This window comes from Pyrgilauda ruficollis, unplaced genomic scaffold (genome assembly GCF_017590135.1).
Source record: "Pyrgilauda ruficollis isolate IOZ18807 unplaced genomic scaffold, ASM1759013v1 scaffold116, whole genome shotgun sequence".
NCBI classification, from domain to species: Eukaryota; Metazoa; Chordata; class Aves; order Passeriformes; family Passeridae; genus Pyrgilauda; species Pyrgilauda ruficollis.
The window spans coordinates 1329954-1349135 of NW_024509877.1; the positions used below are offsets into that span (position 1 = coordinate 1329954).

A 19182-nucleotide genomic window follows, 5' to 3' on the forward strand; every position below is an offset into this window, starting at 1 on the left:
GCCTTTGACATATGTTCAGAAGCTAAAGAAGGCCTGGGTCAGGCCGAGCACTCCCAAGCCCCATGTGTGGTTTGTGTGCAGTTGGCATTTCCACTGGGGCAGGGGGACGTCATGGCTTTGGCTGCTGGCTCAGCAGCTGCTGAGCAGGATGAGGCCGAGCAGCAATTGCTGCAGTGTCTGCTCTTCATGTCTGAACAGTCACTAAAGGTGCTGCTGCTCCTGTTGCAGTGCAAGCAAAGCAAGTTTTGCTTGCTTGAAGGTGAAACCCTTAAAAAGTGACCCAAACAAGGACTAAAGCAGAACTGAATACCCAGCACTGGCTTCTGAGAAGTATGCACCTTCTAGCAGCAGCTTTCTCTTTCAGCCAGGTCAACCACCATCATCAGTATTTGGACCTCTCTGGAATCTCGTTGTGGGACTTGCACATCAGATCTCACACTGGGGATCTCCATTAAATGGAATCGTCTGCACGATACTGAATATAGCAGGAGATTTAGATCTTTTGAGGATTTCCAGCTATAGGGCAGCCCTGGCAGTTTTTATTTTCCTCTTGGTCGATGTGGAAAAGTTGGGCAGTGGAAGAAGAACAATGGGACTGAAAAATATCTATATCCATCTGAATAACAGAGGGATGGGACTTGGGAACATTTCTTGTTATGAAAGAAGCTTGTCTCCTAAACAAGACTCAATAGTCTCAATAGTCTTGCTATAGCAAGTAAAATACAATTGTTTAATCTTGCTTGACTGAAATGTTATTTAATTAGTATACAGTGTTAAAATAAAGGTGAGATTTTGCATGGCCTTTAGAAATGCCACTGCTTAATGTGTTGTTTTTTCTGCTGTTAGAAATCAATACACATGAATGTTGGCAGAAATAACAGCCTTTTTAAAATGGGTTCACTTTGTCTACCAAGAATATCAGTGAAGTAAAAGCTGTGCATTCTTTACAAATAATTGTGTCCTTTTGATTATCTCCACTTCTCAGCTTCACAAGTATCCCAGAAAAGACACCTATGGCAATCAAATATTTCGTGTTTGGGTTTGGTGGTTTGTTTTTTTCTTCATATACTTGCCGAACTATTGTTATGATCAAGACTGAATAGATGACTACAGTTCCATAAGTTGCTCCAGCTAGACACTGTCACTTTTCATTTTATGTACTTTCTTTTTCCCTTAGGAGGAGACTGGGGAGATTAGGAAGTCCAAATATATCTTCATCTAAAAAAAGTAAATGTAGCTTGACAAATAAACATGTAAGAATCATTAGAAATTTGGCAGAGAAAAAAATATCATGATGAGCAGTCCTTTACCAGACAGTTGTTCAAAATCATACCTGGCAGCTATGGAATTTTGAATGCAGAAGGCTGTAAGACCAACTTTGCTTACACATAAATATCTTGCAGTCTCAACAGAGCTTTGCTAAAGTCTGGATCTTTCCCTCCCCAGTGTTTGCTGAATAGTTTCCTCAAGCAACACAATTGCTTTTGTGACTTGTTCCACTTGCAGAAAGTGTTCCCCAAATCTTGATATTCCCATTTGTCTGTGCTTGCTCAAGGACCTGAGAAAAGAGTCAGTAAGACTGTAGTAACCATCAGCCAGTGGCATGCCATGGAGGAGGGCAGGAGGAAGGATAAAGGAGACAGATTTTGAAGTTAAAGGGCTAAATATGGTAATTTCAGCAGCAAAAAAAAAATGATTGGTTCTGTCTTGAAATGCTTGGCAGAGGTGAACCTCGAGGATCACTGGACCTGATGTACTGATGCATTATACCTGTTTTGGCTGAAATCTGAATGACAGCATTACATATCTGTTCTCTCTGGCTGTATACAACCACTCACCTTTCTCAGCCATGAGAGCAGAAAATGAATGCATAATCCAGGCTGTTACTCACCTGTAATTCAGGTGTCACTTCCAGGAAGAATAGAAAAGTTTGCAATGGCTGTTATGCCATTGCCCAATTATTCTCTAAAAATATGTGACATATTACAGTTTGACTGTTAAAGGGTTCATGTTTACAATCCTGGTCTCACCATACTCTTTTTGTTGATACATTAGTCTTACATTGTCTTTTTGTTTTCCTTTTCTGCATGGGAAGTTTATTAATATGGCATTTCTGCTGGATATAGTTTGTTCAAGGCACAAAACCTTTAGGCCATGTTTGACCAGGGCACTACACTAGCTATCCTGAGGCCAACATTTCTGATTCAGATCACTGCATAGGTAAAGGATTTATATCAGTTGGAAACAGCTTCAGCAATGTTTAAAGTTCCTTGATTTTTCTTTTCCTTCTGATGAAGAAGATTTTGCTTGGCTTGCAATTAAGTGGAGATTTCTTCACATTTCTTTGGTTAAACTTGCAAAGCTTTGAATTTTAAGGGTGGTGTAAAAAAACAGTGCTCACTATAATTGTGCTCTTTGCTCTTCTGCCTTTTGTGGGATATTTTGAGATGATGTTTTGTTTTTTCAATGTGATCACAGGTTTGAACAACCACTCCAGGGCCTGGCTGGGCTTTTTTAATATACCTTTATTCCACATCATTTTGTTGCTTCTATTACTCAGGCTTCCCTGGGGCTATTCTTGTCTTGAACATAGTATCAAGTCATTAAATATTTTGAAAGTTTCTAAGATGTATCTATCAGGGTATGAATATGGAAGTTTTAGCCAGTATTGCTGAATCAAGTTTTTACAAATAAAAATTTAACCTTTGATAATTTTATGAACGTAGCTTTCTAATGTATGTCACTGCTTTTTTAATAAATGCAGGCTGAAGAAAAGAAGGTATCAGAAAAGACGCTTCATGCCCCTGTGTCACCTTCATCTGTACCTGACCATTTGAAGTGCAACATCCTCAAAGCTCAAGTGGAAGCTGCTTTTAGAGTAGGTGCCCAGGTAAACAGTGTTTAATACTCTGCTTTTTTAGTTTTTGTATAGCTTTCACCAGTTTTCCAAAATCCCATTGTTCCTCCTGAGGAAGAACATAATTTTTAGTCAAGTATGCACATTGACATAGTGTTCTCTAGCTGCTCTGCAGTTTCCTCAGGTAACTCAAAATGATTGATAGGGTGGAAGTAGGAAATTTATCCTAACTGACATGATTAATACAGCCAGGAGAGGCTGAGAAAATAGGAAAGATGCCTCAGGAAATCTCTGTTTTGTCACTGTAGCTTTTAGTTATTTTGTATCTTAGAAACTGAGTAACCTCTGGAGTTTTCTGAGGCTACCCACTACTCATAGAAACTGGGGTTAAGATTGTTCTAATATTAATATCTATATATCCAAATTCAATCTTTATTTCAGGGGTTGGGTCTGAGTGTGAAATATTAGCTATTCTTTTGCTTTCCTATTTGTTTGTGTGCTTTTAATTAAATATCGAGCTTCTATTTTCACTGCTTAGTTGTGTTTACATTAGATACATCCTTTTTCAAAAATACTATTTTAATTATGCCATACAACTGAAAACTGATGCTAAATAGCATGACTGCAAAAAGTTATTTTCCCTGTCAGAGGCTGAAACCTAAAATTAGTGATTCTTTTTAAGTGAAATTTGTGGACAAAAGATAATGCCATCAGTGCCAAAAAATAAAACCAAATACAAAGTTTTAGGAACAAGAATAGAGGTAGAAAGATTGTTACAATGTTATCCCAAGTTCCTGTGGTATCCTTGAGCACATTATTCTCTTTGAATACAAATTATGTTGGTATTTCCATTGCTTTGTTTCTTTTCACAATAACATAGCAGGTCAACTTGCCCTGCAAAGGACTTGGTTAACAATGAGCTTTGTGTATTTGTTGTTCCCGGGCAGATCTTTCATTTGAGAGCTACATTACCTCTGGTCTAGCTAGATTTGAGGAAGCATCAAAATTTGGTTATTCTGACTGCCTTAGATCTCAATAGCAGAAACCATAAATCTGGCAGCATAAGGAGGAAGGAGTTGTTTGGGTGATTTTTTTTCTTTTTGTTTTTGCTTAAAGCAGTTCTCTCACCTCTCTGAACTCTGTGTTGTATCCACTGTGTTTTATGCAGCACATTTCTGCCCCTAGGTTTACCTTCTGTTTTTCCTGTGTGTCTTTTCTACAGGATGTCATGGTATACCTCTCAGATTTGTATTTTCTCCTGAATATGCTTAATGATTATGTTTGACTGGATAGTTAAAGGCTGGAAGCAGTGTGTGCTGCTGCATTCAGAATACATTATTAAGGCAAGATAGGAAATGTGCTTAATGTATGCATCTCTCAATTGACCTCCTCTGCCTTAATTTTTCAGTGTGAGGCTTTCCAAGAGAAAGCATCCTGAGTTGCTTTTTCTGCCATAACCATATTCTTTAGCTGCTGCTGCTGTGTTGTAAATAACTTTCAGAGCAAACTGAGCATTCCTCTTTTCCTTCTTGCCTGTGTTGTTTTTCACAAGGCTTTAAAAATCAAATTGGATTAAGTAGATGTCTGTGGACTTGGCCTCAATGGGAAAAATCTTCTTATTTCAGGGGAAGAAAGGTAAAGAAGACTGTTACAGTATAGCATACCTTGTGGAAAAATAATTGCATAAGGTTCAGTTTGAAATCCTTGAAACTTTCACTGCTAACAAAGTGTGGCTTAAGAATCATAGCCAGTAAAATAAGAAGTCACCTTAATCTTAGAAATCCCCATTCAACTACCTGATTAGCCACAAAATTGCCTGTGTAACTAGAGATGAGTTCTTCTGCACTTGAGCTCCCCTCCTGTCAATTATAAAAGATCAGATACATTGCAAAAATAAGCAGGCAGAGACCAGGCAGTGATCAGCTGTTACAGTAAGAAGCTGTGGCTACACAAGCACTGAAAAGGGTAGGAAAAATGGTCATGGTGAAGGAACCAGTGGAAACACAACATTTATCATCTAGAAGGTGAGAGAAGGGAAGGCTGCTACAGGAGGACCTGACAAACCACTTTATAGTATTAGATACCATAAATCCACCCAGTTATAGTCTCTACCTTCCCCCAGCTCCCCAGACAACTGAATACCAATAGCTAAGCCATTTCCCAGTGGAAATCTGTCATCTGGGAAAAGTGAGCTGGGATGGAATTACACTGCTGAGAGACACAGCATCCTTTAGAGAGAGCAGATAAGGAATAATTTTTTTCATTGAAGACAACTATTTAACTCCCTATATTCCCCCAGGGCTGTGATCCTGCCCCTCTTTGATCCCATCTGACATATCTTGCTGCTTAGTATATCTGGAGGAGTAATGATGTTATCCTCTGCCCAATTCTGTCTTTTGATGCCAGTTCCATATTATATCCCTGAGAAGTCTTGCCTTCTAGCCTTCTTCTTAACACTGCAATTTCTCATCTCTTCTTTTTTGTACTGTCATATTTCAATTTACTAGGCAGCCAAAACAAGAGGTATATCTAGGTTCTGTAAGGCACAGCCTATATTCCTTGAGTTGTAAAGCAAAGTTGAAAAGCCTTGCTTTTCTTCATTTAGAGCACAGTTATTCCCATATTCCATGATAGCACAAAAAATTAAAAAAAAATAAAAAGAAGAAGGGACAAAAAAAAAGAGAATTTGCTCCTCTAGTTTGTAAAAGGAAGAAGAAAGAAACACTCTATCTTATGCACACTGGTGTTTGAAAGGAAATGTTCTTCTAAGGGCCTCCCAAAAAATCTATTGTCTAACTCGTTCATTTGAAACTTCATGGGGTTTCTTCATTATATGGTTAAGTTTAAAAGCATGAGAAAAATATTGGTGCACTGGAGGATTGTATTCAAAATTAACAAACTGTTGCTTGAAGTATTTGTAACAGCTCTCCCTTCAAGCAGTAGGAATATTTTCAATACCATATGCTACTAACATCAGGATGTGACAAGTTTATGAAAGCACCTCCTGCATGTAGTAGAAGAAGAAGCTGTTCCTTGTTAATTCAGAGAACGGAGTAAATGTTACCAAATGAAAAATATAAGTTGGGACAGAAATTTTTTGTAGTTTACCTTTTTTTTTTTTTTTTTTTTTGTGGCAGCTAGGCACCAACACAAGAGAGAGCCTTAGAAATGAATTATTCCAGTGCTTATGATTTAAAAAATGAAAGCAGGGGAAATGTTGCAAGACATTTGAAAATATATCCTGAAATATGATCTCTGTGCTTGTTCATTTCAGAATTGTGCCGAAGAGCTTATCACATTCCTAGGGGACAATACATCTCCCACAGTTATAACCCTGAGTTAGAGACAAAATTTGTAAGGTTATGGTGCTGATCACTTAGCCCTGCTTGTTGTTTAGAGTTATAGAGAAGCAGAAAACTAACATGAGTGAGGGTTGGTTTTCTTTTATTCGGTGAAGATGGGAATATTTATGTGCTGCTCATCTAAATGTAGAATCAAACTGCAGTGTGCACAGGGATGCTGGAAGCTGGATCTAGGAGCTCACTGCCATGGACACCACAGGTGAGAAACGTGAGGAGCCCACATGCAGCTGTGGGAAGCTGTGATTTGCACAGGGCATGCCATACAGTTACCTGTAGGGCGAGAGCAAATGAGTAATGTTTCACAACACACCTCTCAAACTGTGCCACAGGGATCTGCCACCTTTTAGCTGACAGACTACCTGTCACAGTTCCCACATAATTAAGCTCCAGGGGAGCCCTAAACACTGTGAAACAACTGACATATCGGTTTTTGGGGGTTTTTTTTTGCATATATTCCAGGCTCTTCATTTGAGAGGTACTCGTATAAAGCAGCAGTAAGGAGCTGTCAGAATACAAAAGACCAGCTCTCCCTAGCATTTAAAACCCCTCTGCAGTTTGCATGAGTCAGTGCTGATATGCTGTGATTGAGCAGACATGACTTGTTGGTATCACAAAGAGTCCCTTTTGCCAAAAAGTTCTTGGCCCAAGTGATGAAGGAAAGATACTTGAAGGTTTCAGTTGCTATTTTTATCCATTTTGGCTTTGGACAAATCCTAATTATCCTTAATTTTAAGCACAGGGCCCTGAGCAAATGTACAGCTATCTCAGCAGGGCTTTTTATTTTGGCAGGCAGTGTTGTAGCAGTTTTTCATCCACAAGTGGTGTCTGTATTCTGCACCTGTTACCCAGGCTTTCCTAAATCCTTGGGTTGATGTGTGTCCAGGAGGTTAGCCCAGGGAAGGATCCCTTTTCTCACAGATTTCTACTGCAGCTGATTTTTGCATCACTCACATTTTCCCCTTGTCTGCAGACAAGGGAAGGCCAAGCTCATTCTGCAGGTACATTTTTGCAGTGCAGTTTATAGAAGACAAATACAGGTGTCATTACTACTGAGCTACATTATGGGTTGTTTGCTGAGAAGGAAAAGTGGTGAGAAAAGGTGGTTTGGAGCTACAGGATCCTTACAAAAGAGCATACAAAGTCCCATTTATTTTGTCCCTTTTCAACCCCAATGGAAACTCTTGGCCAGGGAGAGGTATCTTCAATCAGCCAGGTTTGGGTTCTCAAGCCATTGATTCCCCTGCCTTGGTTCTCAGTAAACAAAGGGACATTTAGGCTGAACAAAGGGACGTTCAGTCCTCTAACTCCTTTCACACTCTAGCTTTCTTGACAAGCCTATACACATGCAAATTTTTAGGCCAGGTCGATAGCCATCTCTCTCTTTTTTCTCCCTTTTCTAAAAAGAAATACAGGTTGAATATAATGTAGTTTTGCCTTAAGTATTGCAAATATGTGAATAAGTGCAGGTTGTCTGTGTTGTTTAAAGTGTTCTTGAGGAAAGGACTGGTCCGTGGTAGAGAAAATAGCTCAGGTCATGCAGGATACTGGTGTCATCCTGTGCTCTCTACATAGATGCAAGCCATGGCTGCAATGTAAATGAGACTGGCATCTATGCATTATTTATGGTAGAAAAAGTGCAGGAATGAGGTGATCCACAGTGCCAGTCTGTCATGGTTACATTCTTGATGATTCTTTGTCTCTTTTAGTGTTCTGCCTCCTTTAAGGAAAGATTCAAGGACTTGTCATCTTCAAAGTCCAGATGCTTTTGCCATATATTTCTAGAAAAAATTCCCTGTCTTTGTGTAAACTGGGTCTTTGGAGCTTTATTCACTTAAGGAGATCTGGATTCAAACCCTAATCAGGTCATGAATGAAAATAGAGTAGGTGAGGGGAAGACACTTGAGGATTTATAATCGTATGCTATCTTTCTTATAATAGGACTTAAACAAATCCTTCTGGATACCCAGAGGAATTCTCAGCTTTCACTAGATGTTGACTTAAGTACCCTGAAAGGATCAGCTTTTCCAATATTTCATGCTCCTTCTATCATGAATTAGTTGCTGTTTGCTTCCCTCTTCTCCTTTCCTCCCTATCTCCATCCGTCCTTATTCACAGCACCGAGCTACTGCACAATTTGACAGTCTTTGCACAGAGATCAGAACTGAAATTATGTGAGCATAACAGGTCACAGCTGAGGTGTTCAGGCTGTGGGGGAAGCTTCCACAGCTCCTTATGTACACTGTGCCTTCCTTGCTAAAGCTGTTGCTGTTAGTCACCCACTTGGATGAGCAATAACCTCACTGTCAAGTTTCGGGCTAGGTAAAAAGAAGCAACTACTCTGGGACTCTCAGCACAACAGCACTGGAACAGCAGCAAGTGCGACACCATATCAGTTGTAATTGTTCATAACAATGGAATTTAAAAATGGCTCAGCTTCAAATTCTCTGTGTTCAGTTGCTATGTTGAAACAGGTTTGCTCAACTTAAAAAGTGAGGCTACAGGAATTTGATGGTTCCACAGGTATAAAACTACAAGATTTTGATTGTGTGTAATGAATATAGGATACATGGCAGCTCATTAGAAGTGTGTCAGCAATGATACCTCAAACTCGGGGAAGGAACTGAGGAAATGATGTGGCAGCCTTGCTGGAGGTACAGAAGGGGAGTGAAGATTTATATAAACAGAACATGAGAACTGATGAGATCTTCAGTTTATTCCCTGGGATAGTGGAGGCAAATGTGGCAGTGGTGTCAGAAGACTCCCAGAGCTGTGGGTGTGTCAGCTTTGTCTCCTCTCTGGCGTGACTCTACGTGCCAGGACATGATGAGACAAGTACAGTTAATTGCCTTGATGTGTAAGAGCCCCGCCATAGCCCATGGTGCCAGGCCTCATTCAGAGGGGAAAAAACAGAGTAGTCTGTTCCCAAGAGACATAAACATCATTTTCTGCCTGAAAAGTTACATTTGACATATTAAATCACCAAGGTAGATTTACCTTGGCAGAACATTCTTCCTGATGACTTGTTCCTTAGTCTGTATTATCTAATGAGATCAGCCAACATTTGGCATGCCTGACAAAAGATTAAATTGTTGATAAAGACCTGAAAAATCAAATATGATTCAGGCCTCCTTACCATCATTGCAGATTCAGAAAGAGCCAAGATAGAGAAGTATTTCCAGGCCACTGCAGTGAGAGTCCTTCCTTCCTTACCTTTGAAGATCTCCAAACATGTGAAAGCTGTGTTGCTCTCCCTTCCTTTCTGCAACTGAGAACTTTGTGAAATGGCTAAATAAGAGCCATCATCTGTTTCCTATGAGCCTTCTAGACCCTTGTCTTTCTCAGATGAGAACCTGGCACTCCCCTTTGGCTGCAGTGATCTGATTCTTCATGCAGTTTTCTTGCTTATCCAAGGTACTCCTATTTTGGATCAGTAGAGGTGAGAGCCACAGCAATGCCCCTTGTGAAGGAGGAGGGACACAGATGACACTAGCACACCATGGTGCTTGCTTGAGGCATGAAGAACACAGACTGCTTTGCACAGACTGGCAAAAATCACAGAAGGCTGCACCCAAAGTTCTGTCTTTACTGTATTTTCCCTCTTGGTACATGCTTGGTGCACCCAATTCCCATTTTAAGGTTCTGTCCTCCATTACCCTGGGGCTAACTCTTTCTTCAGAAGAAAATTGAAGGAGCTGCTGTTCACTAGGCAAATCCAGCCACCAGGGTTTATGAATTCATGCATGTGATTACTCTCATGGGCCAGAAAGTGTTCCCACCCCCTCTAGAAAGCTCAGCAGAGTCTGGTGTAGCATCCCTGGAGCATCCACCCCCTCTCTAAGGCTCCAAAGGACCTGGCTGCCAAGACAGCGGCAGGGATTAGCACTGCTCAGGAGCTGACTGAAAAGTAGTCTGAGAACTCCCAGCTGCCCATAGGTAGATGGCCCAGAGAGCTGTGGGCAAAATTTAGATACTTTTCTCCTCTTTTCATCCTTTGGTGAAACTATTTCTTAGCAATCATCTGTTAAGAGAGCCTGCACAATGGCATTGCTGCCCAGTCATGTTTCTTGTCCCTAAATAGTATAAAGTAAGGCTTAATATGATAAAGTAATTCTTTGTTTCTAATATCATCCAGAAAGTTAATGGCATATGAAAACAGAACATTAATGATTTTTCTTTTCCTCTGGGCCTGATGCAGATAAAAAAAATAGAGAATGGCATTGTGTGGATGGATTATATGGATCAACTTTTAATTTGGTTTGCAGTCTGGTAGCCAGAAGAGAAACTTGTTTCTCTTTGGGTAATTATTAAATTAATCTGCTTCTGTATAAATTGGGCTTCCAGGTCTGCTGTGCCCTGAAATCTCTCCCTCAGAGTAGCAGCCTCTGTGGGAGGGGAGAATCTGCCTTAGTTAAGATCTAAGCAGCTTCATGCTTTGCTTCTGCCTCTACAGGCATAACCCTTGTTCTACAGTCGTGTCTTTTCAGTAAGGCTGCAAAAGTACTTCTGTGATTAGTGAATGTGATTTGCAGTGTTAAGAAGAAAAATAAAAGCAACAGGCTGCCAGTTGATGACTTACTGACCTCATTCTGAAACAAACAACCCAAAAGCCAGTAAGCCCTCAAGTGAAGCAGGGGTGGTACACTTTCTGACAGCTGAAGCCCTTTGCAGAAGGGTTTGCAAGTATAACATTTTCCTGTGTCTCTTCATCCACAGATAGGGAGGAGACACATAAGGTGAGAAGAATGAGCCCATCCTTGTTAGTCTGTACCTGCCAGTGCACGTCTATGGCACCCTGAGCTCAGGCCTCATCACCTGAGGCTGTTCAGGCCCCCCCATTTCTTCACAAGCTCCCTCTCTCCTTACAATTTAGAGTGGGATTACTTGCTCACTGGTCTGCAGTGCTTATTTGTGGGTATAGGAGTATTTTCTGATCTCTCAAACATTAGTAATAATGGAGAAAAATTAGTACCAAGAGAAATTCCTCATTGATGGAGGATGCTGGTCATGCTGCTTAGGAACATATGACTTCTGAGATGCAGTCTTAGCCTTCCAATGGAGAGAAGACAAAAGGAGAAATAATGTAGTCACAGAGCTGAGAAGTCACCAAGGGTCTAACACAGTGAAGTCCTCTCAGCTGGCTAATGAGATCCATGGCATATTACATTTAAGTAGGTGGAATTTTAAAAATCTCATTGCTGGTCACAACCCCTGCATTGCATTCTTGATCTATGTAATCTCTTTTCTATTGTTGTGTTCAAGTGCATCTTGAAATGCAGATCAATTGCTTTGGTGAAAATTGGAATGAACTAAAATTTATAGTTTTAAAAAGTAACCAATTTGACACATAATAAGCAGCTAGCTTGACAGGCTTAACAATAAAATGTTGCTAAGACATCAATGTGGAACAAGAGACCTTGTATTAGGTTTCTGACAGCTGGATTCACATTTACAGATTTCAGAAACCAAACAGCTTTATAAAAAGCATTATAATTTCTGTAGAACAAAGAAATATTGCTTCCACTGCTCATCTGTGGCAAAAAATGATTTTCAATGCTTTCTCTCAAGTCCTTAAAAACTTTTTTCTTTCCTTTCAAGAAATCAATAGATTTTGAATAAACATTCTGCTAGACAGAGCTACTAGAAGACTAGTAAAAAATGTTTTCTAAACCTGAGCTGAATTTCTTAAAGCTACAAATTTATTAAAATTTTAAAATTGCACTTCTGATCCCCAAATGGTTTATGATGTGACACTAATTCACTGAAAACCTTAGCAGCAAAACATTTGGTGGCTGAGTTGCAATCATGGTGTGATTATGTCCCACATTTATCTGATTCCTTAATTTCTGGAGTGTTTATGCAGGACTGAGAAAACCTCTGCTTGAGGAAGATTAAAACCAAATATGTAAGGGCACTACATTGGAGGGGAGCTTCTCCTTGTAGCTACTGCTGATCCTGTTCTCCTCCAAGTAACCTAGCTGCAAACCAGCTTCCTCTGTGTAAACTAGCCCCCTAGGAGTGGGATAAAGCTGCTGATGAGGGTCAGAGGGCCCCCTCTCTGCAGATGGGGGCTTTGGTATCAACATACAAGGTTCAACAATTCTAATAGGAAGGGATGAACTTCCTACTAAAGGACTTGTCTCAAAATGCCCTCTAACCCATCACTTCAGGTTCTTGCCTGGGCTGGAGAAGACCCAGAGCGGAGTTCACTTTCTGTCAGGCTCCCAGTGGTTCCAGTTTAATTGCCCATACAGTTAATTGTGCATACAAACTGGAACAGTCCCTTCCCACCATGGCTGATGATCTGGTAAATAATGATCTGGGAAATGGCAATGAGGGTTCTGTTCCCTCTAGCACAAGGGGAAAACAAACCCAACACAGCTTGGGTGATTTCCCCAAGCATTGAGTATCCCTACTGATATTTTATTTTAGTTCATTGCTAAGGTATAGAAGAAACTCCGCTTTGATTTTGTTTCCTTTTCTTATGAGTACCCACAAATGGAATATATAAATTTTTATTGAATGGAAGGTCTTATGTAACATTACAATATTTTTACATATCTGTAAAATCCTTTGATTTGGTTTTGATGGATTTGAAGAAATCTGTTTCATCCTTTTTTAAGAAGATTAGACTGACACATTTAATTTAATTTGATCTGGACCTATGGCCTCAAATTACTGTGGTTCAGATACTGAACACTGAAAAACCACTCTGTTGTGGGACTATTTCAGTCCCCTTCTGTTCAGTAGTGGGGTGCAAATGTCAAAAGTCTGAGAAGTCCCTGACTGATTTGGAAATACTCTTGTCTCTGTAGTCAGTATTTTCTGTAGTGGGGGCAGTGTTGTCCTCACACTGGCATTTACACATGGATTGGGAATACTGCCTCTCAGATGAAGAGTATATCAATACCTGCCTAGATTGGGCATTTCCTAGGTGATAAAGCAATTTCCATGTAAGTTATTTTGCAATACTAGTATTTTCAGATCGACAGACAAATGGCATATGAGAGGCAGGACTCTGTAATTTAGCAGAGAGCAGTAGTGGGTGAAATTTTCTGTGAATTGTGCATGCACTGTGAATATATGTAGGGGATCACATTTTTCAGTTAGGTTTTCAAAAACTGGAGGAAAAGTTGGCATCATTATTTCAGAATAAATATTTATTCTACTCCAATTGAAAGGACAGCTCAATTACAGTATGTCTGTGTAGACTTTGTATGATTTCTTTTCAAGTGCTTTCTGGAGGAGCCATCAATGTCAGTGTTCCTTTCTTTCTCCTCCAGTACCAATCTCTCCCTTACACTATTGCCCTGCACATTGTACATTGCTGCTCATCACAGTGAATCTCAGCTCTAGGAGATGAAAATCCAAAAAGATCATGTCTTTAAAATCTGGGCAGAGTAGGCATTTTGGGTACTGCAGTTTTCTGAGGTGCTTACAGGAATACTTTTTTAATAAGCAGTTGTATTATCCTAAATGCATGGACCTTGTACTAAACTTTGGCTCCTTCTTTTAACAGGCTGTGAAAGAAGAGACCTCTTTTGTAAATCCCAGTAAGACCTCCAGTCTGCAGGACCCTAATGTAAGGTCTGTTGCTTCTTGTCTGTAGGGGAAGCAAAAAATTAATGTATGATGTAATGAGGCATTTCCCAAACATTATTTCAACTTGTTGTTACAGTTCAATTTCCTCATCTCCAGGCTGCTGTGTAAAGTTCAACATGCAATGACCTGAGGAGAAGGTGGCTGTCAGAACAGTGCTTTTTTTATACATATATATCAGATATAGTTTAAGAGCTGATAAAAGCTTAGCTTTAAAGTGTATCTATTTGAATAAACGACAAAAGCTCTGGGTAAGAAATTAGGTCTAGTGACAATCTTAGAAAAGCTTATATAAAAATAAGTCAGTTTTCATAACTTTTCTATCAGAAGTATGCTAGGTGTCCAAACTGGAATATCCCTGTGTCTGCATTTTCCTGATTTGTGCAAGGTCTTTTCTTTGCAGAAGAAGAGGCATGTGGTATACAGTCTTCAGAAAAATGGCTCATTTACAGACAGTAGTGACTACTTCTGATTGTACTTTTCTTCTGTTGATAGAGGATAATAGTCTTTATTGGAGTGGCCATTTTGAAGAGGGATATTAATTGTAAACATTATTTGAGTGGCACAGTATGCTGTCTTCCAGCAGGTGATTAGAGAAGAGGTTACAGCAGGAGCATTTGGAAATTGCCTGCCTCTATGTGTTTGATAGTTCTGTCACTTTGAACATCTGCAGTGTTGAAATCAGAGGGGAGAGTTTGAGGGAAAAATATTGTGGATTCAGAGCACGGCTGGTAATCAGCTAATTACACAAGTGTATCTGTTTTTTATATGTTCATGTATATGAAATATACATATGTACCAGAGCACTAGTCATCTCATGATTTTATTTTATTATTTTTTGGGTGGTGATTCTTGCAACAGAAAACAGACATTTAATCACATTATAGAAAAATCTAGTTGAGGGGAATAATGAATTAGGTTTGAAAAACTAAGTCATTCTGAACTCAAGAAGAAACACTTATAGTTGGGAAAATTTGTCAACCTATTTTTCAAATGTGTCTTTTCCTTACAATGTGATAAATCTGTGCTAGCCTTCAAAAACCACTTCATTCATAAATTCCTTTCTGACCAGATCGGGCTAGCAGAGTTGCTGTGTTTCCTTAATGAAAGCAGCTACCTAGAGAAGAATGGTGGGGATGGTTGGTGGTGCTGAGGCAGAAGGAGACACAAGAGGCAATGCTATTTCCTCCCATGGCAGTGCCTGGCTTGCTTGCAGGGCAGCTGTGATTCCCAGTTTTGCTGTCTCTTATCTCAGGATACCCTGTGGAGCTGAAATATCTCACCTGAGAGGCTATGATTTTCTCATTTGTTTGTCCAAGAGGCTGTAAAGTCTGTTTGACATTTAGAACCCCCTTTTTTCCTCTGTGTCATTGATCTTCTTAGACCTGCACAAAACTTTCTTGAGAAATTCTTTTCTTTCTTAAGAAAACTCATTACATACATTGCACAGTGACCTAATCCTTTGTTTAATTGAAATGGATTTCACATGTTCTCTGCCACAGCACTTTGTTGATTTGCTGTCACTTCCAGAAGCAGTTCGGGAGGACCTAATTTGTACATCCCTGTGTGTCTGGGAATGTGGCTACAGACTTGTTTTCCTTAATCACTTCTGCTGAACTTCTGCATAATATCTGTAGAAAAGCCTTTTTACTCCACATTTTGGAATAGGTTCTCTCCTGCTGCATCATGTTGAACTGTAAATGAGTGGTGTGCTTTGTACAGCGCTTTTTAGTAAAGTACTATTCAGCATGAGGTAAGGTTGGTAACCTGGCTGCAAAGCAAATTTCACTGTTTTCTTTCACACACATCCAATCTTATAAAATTGTAAGAGTTACTATGGAGTTCTTGGTATGCAGCGTTCTGGTGTATAAATATATTGTCTAATATTTATTTTTATCTGTGTCATGTCATGCATCATTTCCTCTACAGTGAGTTGTACCAAATGAAATGGTATTCTTTTATTGCTGTGTCCTGAAGGTGCACATATACAAGTAATCAATGGTCAGGGATAGACCAGTTTTAAGGGATAGACCAATTTTAGCAGCGTGCATTCAAAACTCTGAGAAAAATGCAAAATAAATCTAGTGTCTAACCATTTTCTTTCTCCTTCAAGCAGCTACCCTTTCTGCTGGGCTATATGCACCTTTGCAGCCAGCCAGCATGTGATCTATTTGCCAATAACATTCTCTATAACCTCTGTCTTGTGGAATTTGATGGACGTAAATGAGCTTTTGCTCTGCTAGGAATTGCATCTGACTAGAGCCAAGGGTTAGTTCATACTGGGAGACAAATTGTCTCGGAGCTTTTCTCTTCTCTTTAGCAGAGACAAGCAAAACAACCCTTGGTAAAAAAACCCTTCCATGTGGAATATATATATTTTTTTTTTTTCCCTGCAAGTACTCATGCAGACATTTCTGTAAACAACACCTCTGTGAATCTTTGAGGACTCTTTGCTGAAATACCTTGCTGGTTTAAACCAGTAGCTGTCACAGCTTTTTAACAATACTCTACTCTTTTAATCCATGCAAGGGATTTATAGCAGGGACAATGACTTTGTGTATTTTTCACACTGATAACTGTACAAAACACTACAAAATTCTTTGTTATTTCCAAACCCAAGTCATAGGGAAATTCGTTCAGGCCTGCTAGTTAGCAAACATATGCAGTTTTGAGCAGTAACTGAAGCATGAATTGTTCGTATTAATGGGGAACTAGAGGGTGACAGAGGAGGGCAGTAGTGCTTATTTGATTAAAAAACTGTGCTCTTTTTGCTACCATTTTGTCTGCTCTTCCATTGCCATTCTGAATTTTACACTTTTAATGAATAAACTGCTTGGATATGGCCTGTAATCTCCCATAGCAATTATTTTAGCATCTGCCATGACAGACTCAATTTGGCTAACAATTTCTACAGCTCTTTGTAGAATTAGTTCTGGTTCAACTAGTAATTACTCATATGTCTGTGTGGTATAGCTCTTTTCCTACATGTAGGTTTCCAGTAATTTTCTTGGGCATGGCCCCAGGATAATGTTGTACTATGCAAAGTTGTCATGTACCAGGCAGTTTATCCACCTGTTTTCTGTGTCTTCTGGTAACCTCCAAACACTTCTTTATGTAAGTAATTTTAAATATGAGGAAGAGGGAATCAGAGCTGAAGCTGAAGTAGCACTAATTTTTCAGCTTTCAAGAGGAGAAATCTTGTTAAATTTGCTCTGTCATTTGGTGCACTGGCTGGAATTGCAAGGTTTTCTCCTGATCTTGCTGTTAATAGGTAGTCTGTACACACCAGATTAAGCTGCAGGAGGATATGGGATCACAGCAGACTGCAGTCCTTTCTCACTCCCTGCTTCTGGAGAGAAGTCCTGCATGTTTCTGTGGGTTTTCCTCCTCAGGATAGGATTTTTTTTTTCCTCCCAGACTGTTTCAAGTGCTGGTTCCAACATTAAACGATGAAAAAGCTGGTGACTCAGTAACCCGATACGTGCTGCAGTGTTCTAGCTTGCATCCTCTTTAATCCTCAAGACTGATAGAGCACACTATGAATTGGGACATAGCTGTACATTCCCCTTGGTGACCCTGCTGCTTTGCAGATAGCCTGTAACAGAGCTGCAGACCTGGACAATGGCTACAGGGAAGTTGGATTGTTGCCTCAGCTGGATCCGTCCGGGCTGCATGTGACAGAGTTCTCAGCTGAGCAAAGTCTAATGAGCACAGCTAACAGGAAGGGAGTTTCTCTAGCAGGTTAAATAGGAGAGCCATGAGTTACCTTGATAAGACACAGGAATCCTCTGAAGAAGAGTCAAACCTTTCTTTATTACAACTCTGTTGTAACAGATCTGAAAGCACACACATTTTCTTCAACACCAAAGTAGTATGTACTCTACAACTATATGCTAGTAACTGTATAGGTGGGCTGTATGCATTTTGGACAAGTCAGAAGAGAACACTGGTTTTTGGAAGAAGAAGGGGAAAAAAGTGTAATGTTTTTTTTTTTGGTTTTTTTTTTTTTTTTTTTTTTTTTTTTTTTTGTCTTTTTATACTGCCTGTGCTGAATCAAGAAGAGATACAGTTAGTTTGCAGTTACCACTTAACATGGTGAGGCATGCTTTGTTAAGGCATGTAGTAAAAATGTGTTTGTGTCAACACTGGGTTAGTTTGGAATTTGTAAGGGCAGTAATTTTGCTAGGATTTTTAATATTACTTCTTTTGGGATGTAGATCCCAAGTGTACAAGGGAAGAAGTGATCATGTCAGTCCTTTTAAGGGCCAACAAGAGGAATTCATCTTACAACAGAGCTAGAAAAGCCTTTCTAAGAGATCAGTTTCTTCTTTAGTATTGTAAAAGGACCTGTCATGGTGGAAAATGATCCAGAAGGGATTATGAGGAAGCAGCAGAGGTATTTTCCCATCTGTTAGAGAATTCCTTACACTCTGTAAGGAATCTGTCTCTGTGTCCAGATGGAAGTGTTGAGGGAGAAGTGTTTTGGGAGAATTTGCTGATTAGATATCCAATTTAATTCGTGTTTGGGATTACTGAATGTTCTTATAGTTTTCATAAGGCTTTCATCCTCTGCCTCTACTGACTAATTGGTTTTTTTTTTTTTATATTTGATTCTTTTAGCCTTGAGAGATCAGGGTTCCAGCTGTTTGCCAGAAACAATGAAGGAAATATAGTGAAGAAAATAAAGTGTTGTGCAAAATAGAAAAATTAAAAATGTAGTCAGCAGCTTTCCTATCATCTCTGGTCACACTTTCCTCTTGATCGGGGTGTGTCCCACCTTCTGATTTGGGGCACGAACGTTTCTCTCCTGCAGCATATCAAGGGAATGGGAATTGCAAAGTCACCTTCTCACCTTTTTATAAACCTCACCCATTTCTCAGTAAGGGGACGGATGCTAGAAAGATGAACGTGTGAACTTTCTTTGCAGAAATTTATTGCCTAATTACCAGCCTGCTTAGTTTATCAAATATAAGGAATATATTGCTAACCACAGATCCCCTGAAGAGAATTTGTTTTCTTAGTCAAAGCTTTGCCAGAGAGAAGCATCAGCTGTACAATTTCCCCAGTGCCTATTACATTAATTTCTCCTCAAAACTCTGTGATGTTTTCTTTCTGGCTATGACCACCTGGATAATCCTATAGCATTGATATCTATATGCTAGTGCATGCAGGTTCACACCTACAGATTTAGACTGTATTTGAGATAAAGGTCTACACTTTTTTTTTGTTTGTTTTCTTCTTCAAACATGTCTAAATGCAAGCCCAGGTATAATTCTGCTGTACTGGCTTAAGGAATTCCAGAGTTAAGAATTGCACCAAAACAGCTCAGATGTTAAGAATTGCTACTACTTAGGACAAAGCAAAATA

At 39.6% G+C, this 19182-nt stretch overlaps 1 protein-coding gene across 1 annotated transcript in view; it reads left to right on the forward strand.

Moving 5' to 3' along the window:
- The window catches only part of EPB41L4B (erythrocyte membrane protein band 4.1 like 4B), a 139175-nt gene that overhangs the window by 83247 nt on the left and 36746 nt on the right, over positions 1-19182 (forward strand). The window contains exons 20-21 of the mRNA XM_041483197.1: positions 2765-2890; positions 13736-13803. Of these exons, the coding sequence (XP_041339131.1) occupies positions 2765-2890; positions 13736-13803 (194 nt within the window). The remainder of the gene's footprint in view (positions 1-2764; positions 2891-13735; positions 13804-19182) is intronic.